The 11408-nt window shown below is 41.4% G+C and overlaps 2 protein-coding genes across 2 annotated transcripts; both read right to left on the reverse strand.

Annotated features, from left to right (window-relative positions):
- Positions 1–2529: 2529 nt before the first annotated feature.
- LOC142887730 (guanylyl cyclase-activating protein 2-like) lies at positions 2530–5534 on the reverse strand. The gene is made up of 4 exons (XM_076025574.1): positions 5087–5534; positions 4853–5002; positions 2926–3034; positions 2530–2780 (listed from the first exon to the last, which is right to left on the reverse strand). The coding sequence occupies exons 1-4, from the start codon at positions 5285–5287 to the stop codon at positions 2638–2640; spliced, it is 603 nt and encodes a 200-aa protein (XP_075881689.1). The 5' UTR covers positions 5288–5534; the 3' UTR covers positions 2530–2637.
- A 1099-nt stretch (positions 5535–6633) lies between these two features.
- LOC142887739 (guanylyl cyclase-activating protein 2-like) lies at positions 6634–9338 on the reverse strand. The gene is made up of 4 exons (XM_076025587.1): positions 9002–9338; positions 8747–8896; positions 7584–7689; positions 6634–6930 (listed from the first exon to the last, which is right to left on the reverse strand). Exons 1-4 carry the CDS (start codon positions 9197–9199, stop codon positions 6803–6805), a joined length of 582 nt encoding a protein of 193 aa, XP_075881702.1. The 5' UTR covers positions 9200–9338; the 3' UTR covers positions 6634–6802.
- Positions 9339–11408: the final 2070 nt, after the last annotated feature.

Genomic DNA, 11408 nt, shown 5'->3' on the forward strand with positions numbered 1-11408 from the left:
AATTTGCAGGGCTCACGTCCAAATGCATGAACGTCATTATTTGACGATATCGAGATCGTTTGACGATAGGGTTCAACATTGTAACAGTTTTTAAAGCTCAGAAAAGTGGAAAAGCATCATAGGTGCCCTTTAACGACAACATGGTGATTCGGAGGAGCTGGCAGCGTGGACAGTGGGATGGCGAGGACCGAGATGGAGAAATGCCCTTTGTCAGAGGACAGTCCTTCACGGTACCACATTTCTCTTCTTGAATATTAGCGTTTTTACACTGTTTTGTGATTTGAAGTTGGATAGATTTCACTTTTATGTGTGTGTGTGTGTGTGTGTGTGTGTGTGTGTGTGTGTGTATATATATACATATATATATATATGTAGTAAAATGTTTGTCTTCTTGCAGCTTGTCTTCAAATGTGAGGCAACATCCTTCAGCATTGAAGTCGATGGAACACAGACACACATCTACAACTACCGTGTCAGTCCCCTCCAACAGGTCAACCTCTTGGAGGTCATAGGCGACGTCCACTCGTCATGTGTGTCAGTTTAGAACTCACAACTCTGCAAATGCCGCTGCCACAACTAGCAACATTTTCATTGGGGCTGTTTTCATATTTGTCTTGGTCCTCTGCGAAATAAATTGTCAATGGTGCATTTCTCTTTTTGCAGACATTTTTGCAGTTCCTTTGTTGTCGAAAGTTTTAGGGTAGTGAACGATCATAAGTGAAAAATGATTGATGATTAAAACACTACAGAGAGTATGTGGATGTGATTCACAAATCAAAGATGACAGATGAAATGATTGGAAGATGATTAGGGGTGATACCAGTGAGGGTGGGATTGTGGGTACAAATCTTGGTGGCTTTTTTGATTTTCCTGTCTATACTGTATGTGATTGTATTGGTGAAATTTTGGAATCAAGCACATCAATATTAAAGGCTCCACCTATGCAAAGTGTTTGTTGGCTTTTTTTTAATTACTAAAAAGTGAACCGTGAGAGCGGGCGACGCCTCCACTGACAGCTCAGTCTGTTATCACAGTATCAGAAGAATCATGTCATATAATGAAGTCGAAGTAGCGCCTTTGAAGCAACTCGTTAATGTTCAGGCAAAAATGCACACCGCACGTCACTACCTACGCCATCCCTTTGTCTTGTACACCTTTATTGTTTAAACAGACCCTTTGTGATGTCACAAAGGGTGGCGGAACTTCGAACTTTGAGACACCCAGAGACACCCAGACTGAGCTTTGTACAGGTCAAACTTGACTTGAAAAAGCTCTTCCAAAAGACACTCCATGCATTAAGAGTAAAGGATTCTGACCAATTGCTATAGTTTGGATTCTTATTGACCCATGAGTGGCTAGTTCCCCTCTCTCGTGCCCACCCTACTAAGGGTTGGGAGTTTGACTTGTTGTTTTTCACTACAGTCAGACTTAGCTGTTCATTGGATGAACGCTGCATTTAGGCCCACCCCCACCTATGCTTATCTGCAAGTCAATGGAGGAGGGCATGAAACTGGACACTAGAAATTCACGTTCTGATCGGATGGACACACGCATGCAAAAACTGCGGGGGGCGCCAGAGATACATTAATTTCACACTTGAGCTGAAACCAATACACACGCAAACACACACTTATTCCACTATTATTGATGATAATGGGGATGATATATAGATGATTATCTATGTGTTTACTGAGGCCCAAATAATTTGGTTTGATTCCTGATTTTTATATCGGTAAAAGCTTAATATACTGCCCATAAATACATTAATGAAAGTGTATACTCGCAGTACAAAAAAAGTCATTTGGTTTTTGTACCCTTAGAACAGTTCTCATATATGTATATATATAGCAATAAGGCTCTCGCTGCTAGTTAGCTGCCATCTTACACCACCATTTCTTAAAGAAGCCTGTCTGACAGGGCCCTAAATATGAAAATGCATCAGGCGGGCCTCCTTACATGCTGGGCTTCATTAAAAAAAAATGTACACACTGAACCTTTAAGAATGTTAAGATCTACATACTGATATGAAACAGAATTATTATATGTTTTTAACCCCCCTACCTGTCAGGAACAACTAAATTTTTGGAGAACTGCGTCATAGTCCTGCTGACATACCATAATGAACAGACACCCCAACCTTCTCTTAAGAATTCCATTTGACTGCTGACATATCCTTAAAAAAACCAAACAAAAAAAATCTAATGAGAGAAACAAAAAAAACTAAAAACTAACTTATGGAATGTGTTGACTGTACTACTTTTATTGCAAATAATAGAACATTTAATTAGGCGTGCAGGCTCATGATCACACCAAATACACATTGATAGATTTTGCCTTCCGTCTGCTGTACAAAAGGCCATACGTAGAGGTATTTTATTATCATGTGCGTGTAATACACATCAAGCAATTGTTGGCAACAAAAGGGAAAATATTCCATTCACAAAAACAACGCAACATTGCCGCAGCGTGAATTAAACACAGCTGTACTTTTCAGTCCTCTCACACACACAAAATAAATAAATAAAACAAAGCAAATCTGTGTTTCCACCACTGAGCAGTCCACTCAGAACGTTTTCCTCTGAGTTCGCTGTGAGGTTTCGCTCTCTGGGGTCGTTGGGAAGATGCTCCTGTCTGCTGTCAGGAAGTGCTGCCACTCATCAGCTTCCTGTCACACAGGTACCTCCTGATCCATCCGGTGGGGTTGACGTCCAGTCGCAGGAAGTCCTGCACCCACTCACTCTTCTTCGCTCCGTTGATGAACTCATCCAGAGAGATGTGACCTGTGAGGTCAAGAGTTAGCCTCCGATATCGAAATATTGAAAATATTGCAAAAGAAAAATCCTCAGAAATTCCTTAAGTACGTTTTTATTTTATTTTATTTTACATATTTATTTTTTAAAATACAATTGACGCGTCAAAACCCACCGTCGCTGTTGACGTCGACCTCCTGGAAGATGCGTTGGCACACCTCTTCTGCGGTGAGGTTTACCCCTGTGTCACTAGACACAGAGCCTTTCTTTATCTTGTAGATAATCTGAAAGACAGCAGAATTCTTTAGACAGGGTCTTTCAATATCTGTCGCAGCTGTAGTTGCACCACGAAGTGACAACGTCCCAAAGCTCATCGGACTGACTGCAAAGTAGGTCACACACGCTGCGCCTCAATATTGCAAGATCAGAAGAGGAGGGAAAATATATATTTTTCTCCCTCTTCAAATTAAGTTTCAATTATTTAAAGGCCCAGTCTGAAATGTATGTCAATTTTGTACAAAATGAAAGAGAAACAAAAACAAAATGAACCAAAATGGAATGTAAATTTTCATTTACAATTTTTCCTTTGAACAAAAACAAAACAAAACAAAACAAAGAAATGTATAATTTCTTTGTGTTTAAATGACAACTGGCTCCACCTACGGAGGCAGCAGCCCAGAATGATTTCGGGTCCTGAGCGATAAAGAAACTGGTATTTGCAGTCTTCTTTCTTACCACTAGATGCCACTACATCTCAGGCACAGGCCCTGAAAGCCTGCACGGAGAAGCTCCCTTTCAAACCACGTGCTTCCAAAACACAGCAGTAAAACTTTAAGAAGAAGAAATAGTAGATCATTGGCTTTCCAAAACAACATCGCAGTGGTTGTTCCTGATTAATAGCAAACAGCTCTTTGGGACAGAGTGCTGGGCAGTCAGTCAGCTTCATCAGTCAGAAAAGCAAAATGGTGTTTTGTGGTCGTGAGCACTGAAGGTCCGTACCTGCTTAGAGCAGGAAGCTACGCCACGCAGCTTTTCTCCCAACCAGCACTTTGAAAGTAAGTAACCACGTACGCTCACAAGCATACTTTTAATCACAAGATATACACACTCGTTCAAAAGTTTGGGGTCACCGACTCACTTCAGCATTGAACCTCATCATAAGCAACTTTATGAAATAATGATCTTGAAGGCTCTAAGAACGTCGCTAGTGCTGGAAAATCAGTCGGGATGTGCTGAGCACATACAGGATGTCTGACAGCTGTTGCCTCATTGCCTAGTTGCATTTGATTTCAGAGAATGAATATCAAGTGTATGTATATGTGCATATGCGTCGTTGCAGAAGTTGAATGCTTTGAAATTGCTAAAAAAAAAAAAAAAAAAATGTAAACGTTTCTAAAACAAAGCTTGTTATTAAAATGACACTTAGTTGTTTGCACCAAACCGTGAGAGAAAATAAAGCATGTTTTAGAGCAGGGGCCCCCAACCTTTTTGGCACTGAGAGCTACTTCATCGGTCCTGGGCCGTATGAAGGGCTACCCCTGAAATAACAAACTCTCTGAGTTATATATTATTATTAATGATACTCTTCTACGTGAAGACACGTATCAACCTCATGAATTCTCAATAATTTATCAAAAATGACTTAACAAGGTTGGATAAAATTGAATTTTAGACACAGTTTTAGACTCTTTGAAACAGCCTACTATGTCTTTACAAGGAAAGTGGCACACTTGGAATCCTTCCAGTCATTTCTTTTCTTTTCTTTTTTTTTTTTTTTTTAAATTGGAAGTGATTTTAATGAAACACTAAAATGTTCCCATATTTGTAAAGCACATCTTGTCTGATGTTTTGTGCACTCATAATGATCGCAGAGCATTCAAGATCGTTATTTCATAAGACTGGTTAAAATGGAGTTCAATGCTGAAATGAGCGTGTGTTTTCACGCACACACACACACACACACACACACACACACACACACACACACATATATATATATGTATGTATATATATATATATAAATATATATATATATATATATATATATATATATATATATATATATATATATATATATATATGTAGTTGTGGATATATTTTACCTTAACAATTTTCCGCAGCTCGCCCTTGTCTAGTTGGCCGTTGTCGTCGCTGTCGAACACTTTGAACGACCACCGCAGCTTGTCTTCCAGTCTTCCCCGCAGCACCAGGTTAATGGCAGCCACGTACTCCAAAAAATCCATCTTGTTGTCCTGGAACAGCAGATGTGCAGCGTTTGGCACTTTGGTTTAAGGACTAAAGTGCCAAAGGGCCGTTATGAAGTGGTCCATACTCACGTTATTCATATCGAAAGCTCGGAAAATGCTGTCCATGTACTCGGCCTCCGGAGTGCCGCCCGGCACCCCGAACATCCTCTTGAACTCGTGCTGGTACAAAGATCCGCTGGGACACTCGATGATGAAGGTCCTGTACAGGTCCTGGATGCTGTTCAACTCCAGCTCGTCCTCCTGGGACTGCGTTTGCTGACTCTGGCCCATTCTGGAAATCCAAATGGCATCCAATTCTCGCAGTTGGGTTAAAAAAAAAAAAAAAAAATTGAAATAACGCAAAAAGAAAAACTATTTCACATCCTCAGACCATCTGCAGTTCTGCATCCACCTCATGGTTGCTTGTTGCCGGTTTCCTGCTTGCTCAGAGGTCTTCAGCCAAACTCCACCTCTACCTTATTTTTAGCCTTTTTAGTCGTTGCCAAGCTTGGGGTTAACCGCTAATCTGCATCCTTGATCTCTTACTGACCTATAGCTGACCCGGGGTCAAGAGTTATTACGCTATGATGTCCTTGGACCCCCGACCATGTTCCAACTCAAGGACGCCAAGAAAAAAAATCTTGCCAAAAAACAAAAAACAGGGACATTGCGTGCGTGCAACTGATTCTCTTTTGTGTTGTTGTTTTGGCTTTGGTTGCACTTGATTTAATTAACACTTTCATTATCTTGACTCTATTTGGCACCGACTTAGAGGACTAAGAGGTCAGATCGAGGACTGGAGGTCACAACCTTGAAAAATAAAGAAAAGAAAAATGTGATTAAATCAAATCCGACTGGACCTTAATGTAATGACACAAATCCTGCAAACACTGCGTGAAGAAGATCCTCTGATCCGTTTCTCTTAAGACCAGCAAATTACAGTGTTATGTAAACAGGCTTAACTTGCTTCAAACTGCTGCTTTTTGTCTAGTCCATTTTCTTTGCAATTTCATTTTTCACCCTTTTCCTACCAATAGTTCTATGCAGAAGCATATGAAAAGACTCATTAAGCACCACTGTAGCCTATAAAAAACTGGCATCTGTGTCCCATTCATACCTGATAGATAGATATATAGATATATAGATAAATAAATAGATGTTTTTTTCTAAACGCTTTAATGGTTTTGACAGATTTCTTGTTGATGCTTCCTGAGGGAAATGGAAGGAATTTGTGAAATATATGAATGGAAAATGCGAAATGGCTACAGTTTGATTTTGTTTTATGAATTATGAATGTGAAAGTTGTATCTTCAGTTTCAAAGAAAGTTTGATTAAGTTCTTGGATTTATTAATTTATCCTTATTGACTCTTGATTGTTAATGACTTGGCTTTCTGCAAAGTGGATGATGACTTTTTTGTGTTTTGTTTTGTCACCATTGTTATTGAGTAAATGTGCGACTTTAAACGTTATTTATTTGGACTTACACTTCGGTGAAAACAAACGGACTCAAAATCACAAAAGCACAGCATGAATAATTCCATGAAATATATGTCCAGGATATTTACATATTTACACTGTGATACATTTTTGGCATTTTCCCATGAGTTTCAAAGACAATATCATTAAGGACTACTGGGATATCTTTCAGCAATGGCGTTTACATAGACTGTGTTCACATTTCTCTTGGTGGGACCATTCTGTGTTGTCTCTTAATTCAGACGCTCACTGCAATCCCCCTGTGATGAAACGTCATGTTTTGCGGAAATTAAGACGGGGAAGGCAAATGTGTTTGATGCTGGACGCGTTCAGAAGTGGGCGCTCTTCCTCCTCTGCTCCAGCATCCATCTTGCCGGATTCATGTCCAACTTGAGCATGTTGAGCAACCAGGTGTCCTGCTGCGCGCCTCTGATAAACTCATCGATGCTGATGTTGCCTGCAGACCAACAAGATATCAAAGAGCATCATGTAGAGGTGAGACTCCGGTCATTCCAGAAGACATACACATTGTCGGTTGGGCTTTTGAAATGTTGAACTGACTACTCCTTTGCAAAACACACATTTGCAAGTGTTTTTCCAGACAGTTTATTTTCCTATTTTTGAAAAAAAAAAAAAAGACATTAAGCTAGCCAACAATAAAAAAAAAAACAACCTCTCACTGGAGTTAGCGTTGCGTTTGCACAATATTTTACCGTAAAAAAAAAAAAAGAGTAAAGTGCACAAAACATAATGGAGCAAATGCTAGCTAACATCTTTAGCTCACCGTAGTGCACTGGCGGATTCAGACATGCTACTAACTTCTACGACCGAAGATGAGATGCTCTCTGACCTGAGCCTGATCACCTGGCCACATACAGTGGTTTGATGTATGAGCACGCTCATCTGTGTAAAAAGAGCTCAATAAACAACGCAGCCGGAGGTGTGTCACTTCACACAGTGAATGAAACGGAATTAGCTTGTTTTGCGACATGCTTTCTCACCGCTAGGTGCTGGTAAGCTTTGGTGTCAGATAGTATTTGCACACTTCACACACACACACAGGCACACACATTTTTTGCTGCCCTTGCCATTTTGTGACTGTGTCCCTACCGTCACCGTCAGTGTCGACGGCCTGGAAGATTCGATCCACGACGTCGTCCACATTGAAATCTGCATCCGTGTCGACTTTTGAGCCTCTCTTTATCCGGTAGATGCTCTGAAAAAGGCAGAACGGCTGTTGACCACCAGCGACACTGCTGCAGTTGAAAAACACATGCAGGGCTGTTTATATGATGATTATAGCATAAGTCAGAGAGGGCTCCACAAAGGACTGATTCCATTTATTTTGTCTTATAAAAATGTGATTGCGTATCAAAGAATGCTTTGATGTTGTTAATTTATGTTTCACTCTGCATAGTTCTGAAGGGAATTGGCAATTTTGATTGGCATTTCCCTTATGTACACACACACACACACACACACACACACACACACACACACAGTGCTACTACTACTAACAAGGCCTCACAGTTTTGTGAGAAAAAATTGAGGAAAAACATTTGAGTTATTATAATTATTTGTCATATTTTGAAAGTAAGAAAAGTAACAATAAGGAAATAAACATTTTGCAATAACAACATAAATTATTATTTAAAATGAATAATTATAAAACTGTAGTTTGAATAAAGAAACTACAAAATAAAGAAAATTGAAAAGCTCTCTTGCTTGTCCTGTATTATGAGAATTGACTTTAAAACAATAAAATTTCATTTTCATATAATTTCATTCATGAAGCGGTATGGTGATATGGAAGCAGGAAAACTAACAATAACTAAACTATAACTAAATTTCTCATCACGTAATGAACTTAATTCATACAATACATCACGTCTAAATTTTCCTTCTTCTTCTTTTCTTTTTTCACTCAGGAAAGTTGATTCAGCATTGGCATGCAATCTGCTGTGTCAGCGTGTAACGCCAAGACGGTCAGTGACCCATTTTAGGTCCTGGCCAAACTTAAGGACGTGCTCCTGGCTTCCTGGCCAGAAAGAGGATTAGAAAACTACACACAGGTCAGATTAGTCCGTTCTGAACCAAGAAGCAGGTGAAAAGAAGAGAAAAGAAGAAAAGAAGCTCCATTAAATCACCCCTAAACTAGGGGATTAGTAGTAGTCATTTCCCCCCAATTAATTTATTTTTTACTTCATTCGGAACCCCCCCTTTTTTTAAAAATTATTATTATCTTTTTTTTTGGCGGTACCCACAGAACTCACCTCAATGATGGAGCGCAGCTCGCTCCTGTCCACGTAGCCGTTGTTGTCCCTGTCGTACACCTTGAAGGACCAGCGCAGCTTGTGCTCCAGGTCTCCGCGGAAGACCAGGTTGAGCGCCGCCACGAACTCCAGGAAGTCGATGGTGTTGTCCTGAAAGGCAGAACGAGAGCAGAAACGCCGTCACGCCACCGGACTCACTCGCCGAGCGCCCTCCGGACCACCAGGGGGCTCCCTTTCTCCCCTCCCGCCTCTCACCCCGTTTTTGTCAAACGCTCGGAACATGTTCTCTGCGTATTCGGCGGCTTCGCCCTCGGGCTCCACGCCGAAGAAGCGCTTGAACTCGTGCAGGAAGAGCAGCCCGCTGGGGCACTCGGTGACAAACTTCTTGTACATGTCCTGGATGGCTTTGACGTCGACCTCCTCCACGTTCTCCGTCTGCTGCGCTTGTCCCATGGCGGCGATAGCGATCTAATGGCCCATAATCCAGAAAGATTTTGCGGGATGCGGTGCACGGCGCAGTCGGCCGCAGACTTTGAATGGGCTTCTCACACTCTTTAAGTGCTATATATAACGCCGTGGAATCCTGGAGCTGCAGGTAGAGTGATTAACCTGCCCTCGGGATTACGGCGGAATTACCACGGCGGGGTTTCCTCTCCGAGTTAATGAGATTGGCAGCGGTATGTGTGGGGGTTGTGGGGGGTCCACCTCTGTTAAGGAGCTACCTCCTAAATATAGGTGTTTATTTTCACCTCCGCGGCCTGCACTAGTTCAGCTTGCTGTCCATTACACACCCACACACCTGCCCTGCCTCTGCTCTTCCTTGCTTTTTCTCCCCTGAGCTCAGATCAGCTCCCCCCAGGTCGCTGCTCCCCTCCACAGGTCGCTGCTCCCCTCCACAGGTTGCTGCTCCCCTCCAGGTTGCTGCTCCCCTCCACAGGTCGCTGCTCCCCTCCAGGTCTCCAGGTCGCTGCTCCCCTCCAGGTCGCTGCTCCCCTTTTAGACTGAAAATCTGTCTGTATGCAGTAAATCTTCCAGCACAGATGTCATTGTGTAAAATGTGACATTCCACTGTGTCCTTATAAAGCCTGAACCACCAAAGAAATAGACATTCCAATAATATATTATACTATAATATAATTACTGTTGTCAAAAATATCAATTATTTTTAGATCATGAACATTAAAAACGATATGATATGACTTTTCCGTAGTATTGATATATCTGTACTACATTGAGGCGACGTGCGGGTGCGGCGCCACCAACACACACACTATCCACTTCAGCGCAATCTCAAGCACGCCCCCCCCCACCCCCCAACAAAACTTCCGCGGTTGCTCTTATCAAAAATCGTATCGAAAATTAACATTTTCTAAATATCGTATCGAAGTCTGAAATCCAGTATCGTGACAACACTAAATATAATACAATATAATATATCCATTCATCTTCGATACCTGCTTCCTCCTGCAATCAGGGTTGTGTTGGGTCTGCTGGAGCCTCTCCCAGATGTCATAATAGGGTGAAGGCAGGGTTGCACCTTGGACACGTCGCCAGTTCATCGCAGGGCCACAAAGAAGGACAAACAAACGCAAACAACTATTCACACTCCCACCTACAGACAATTTTATAGTTCCCGCTTCAGCTCACATGCATGTTCCTGGACTGTGGGTAAGAAGCCTGTGAACCGGGAGAGAACCCACGCAGACACAGAAAGGCCCCAGTGCTAACCACTGCACCACCGCGTCGCCCATAATGAATTTATAACAATAGAAAATTCATGTTGGGGCGAACTGAAATGTATTTTCTTCCCACAAATTCCACATTTTATTTGTCTTCACCATATACTTGTTGTATGGCGTTTGAGACATTTGATGTTTTTGATATTTTCTCATAACAATCTCAATTTTAGACACAAAAAACAGTTGTGATTGAGATGAATTAATGTCAATAAAAGGCTAATTAACGGTGGGTGGTGGGTGGGCGGGGAATACCTTGTTTACATGTGGTATCCAATGTTAATAGACATGCTTGGATATAAAATAAAGCGGTATATTGGTAAAAACAAACACACAAAAAAAACAGTGTTCTTTCAATGCAGACAGTGCTCACTAAAAAACAAACAAACAAACAAACAAAAACAATATGCTCCCTGCTACTCATGTGGATAAGAAGGAGGTTTCAGAAACTCTGCTTTTTCCACCTGCTGACCGGCGACAGATCTCGCCCACTCCTGCAACAATAATCCTTAGTTCAGATTAGCCCCCCCTGTTGGTCAATGCCTCATCGTCTTTAGATCAACTCTCGGTGTCATACTGCAGACACGGTCAGTATTACCTGTACAGTGCACGTGATGTAAGGCTGGGCACCAAAACTCCTCCTTGGTATCCACTGTCCAAAGCATCAAACTTCAAAATAAGTGAATAAATTTATAAGTATAAATAAATAAGTACCTCAAGTATAAATAAGTAAACAAATAAATAGATCAATCAATCAATCAATCAGTAAATAAATAATGCTCCCTCTGCATCATTGGAAACCTAATCAGTTTGTGGAACCTTACTTCAGCCCTCCAGACCACAAGATCATTCACCCTTATTCTAGCCCGCTACTGTATTGTCTCGACTACATCAGAGTGTATTCACATAAAATCGCTTGGCACTGA

Source organism: Nelusetta ayraudi, unplaced genomic scaffold, assembly GCF_046127955.1.
Source record: "Nelusetta ayraudi isolate G7.1 ecotype Tasmania unplaced genomic scaffold, CSIRO-AGI_Nayr_v1 ptg000002l, whole genome shotgun sequence".
NCBI lineage: Eukaryota > Metazoa > Chordata > Actinopteri > Tetraodontiformes > Monacanthidae > Nelusetta > Nelusetta ayraudi.

Coding starts and splice junctions, on each gene's coding strand:
- LOC142887739 (XM_076025587.1), bottom strand. CDS start 9,199: ATGGGACAAGCGCAGCAGACGGAGAACGTGGAGGAGGTCGACGTCAAA. Junction 8,897..9,001: donor GAGCGTTTGACAAAAACGGG/GTGAGAGGCGGG, acceptor TCTGCCTTTCAG/GACAACACCATCGACTTCCT. Junction 6,931..7,583: donor CGTCGACACTGACGGTGACG/GTAGGGACACAG, acceptor GTTGGTCTGCAG/GCAACATCAGCATCGATGAG.
- LOC142887730 (XM_076025574.1), bottom strand. CDS start 5,287: ATGGGCCAGAGTCAGCAAACGCAGTCCCAGGAGGACGAGCTGGAGTTG. Junction 3,035..4,852: donor AGCTGCGGAAAATTGTTAAG/GTAAAATATATC, acceptor GCTGTCTTTCAG/ATTATCTACAAGATAAAGAA. Junction 2,781..2,925: donor GGTCGACGTCAACAGCGACG/GTGGGTTTTGAC, acceptor TTGACCTCACAG/GTCACATCTCTCTGGATGAG.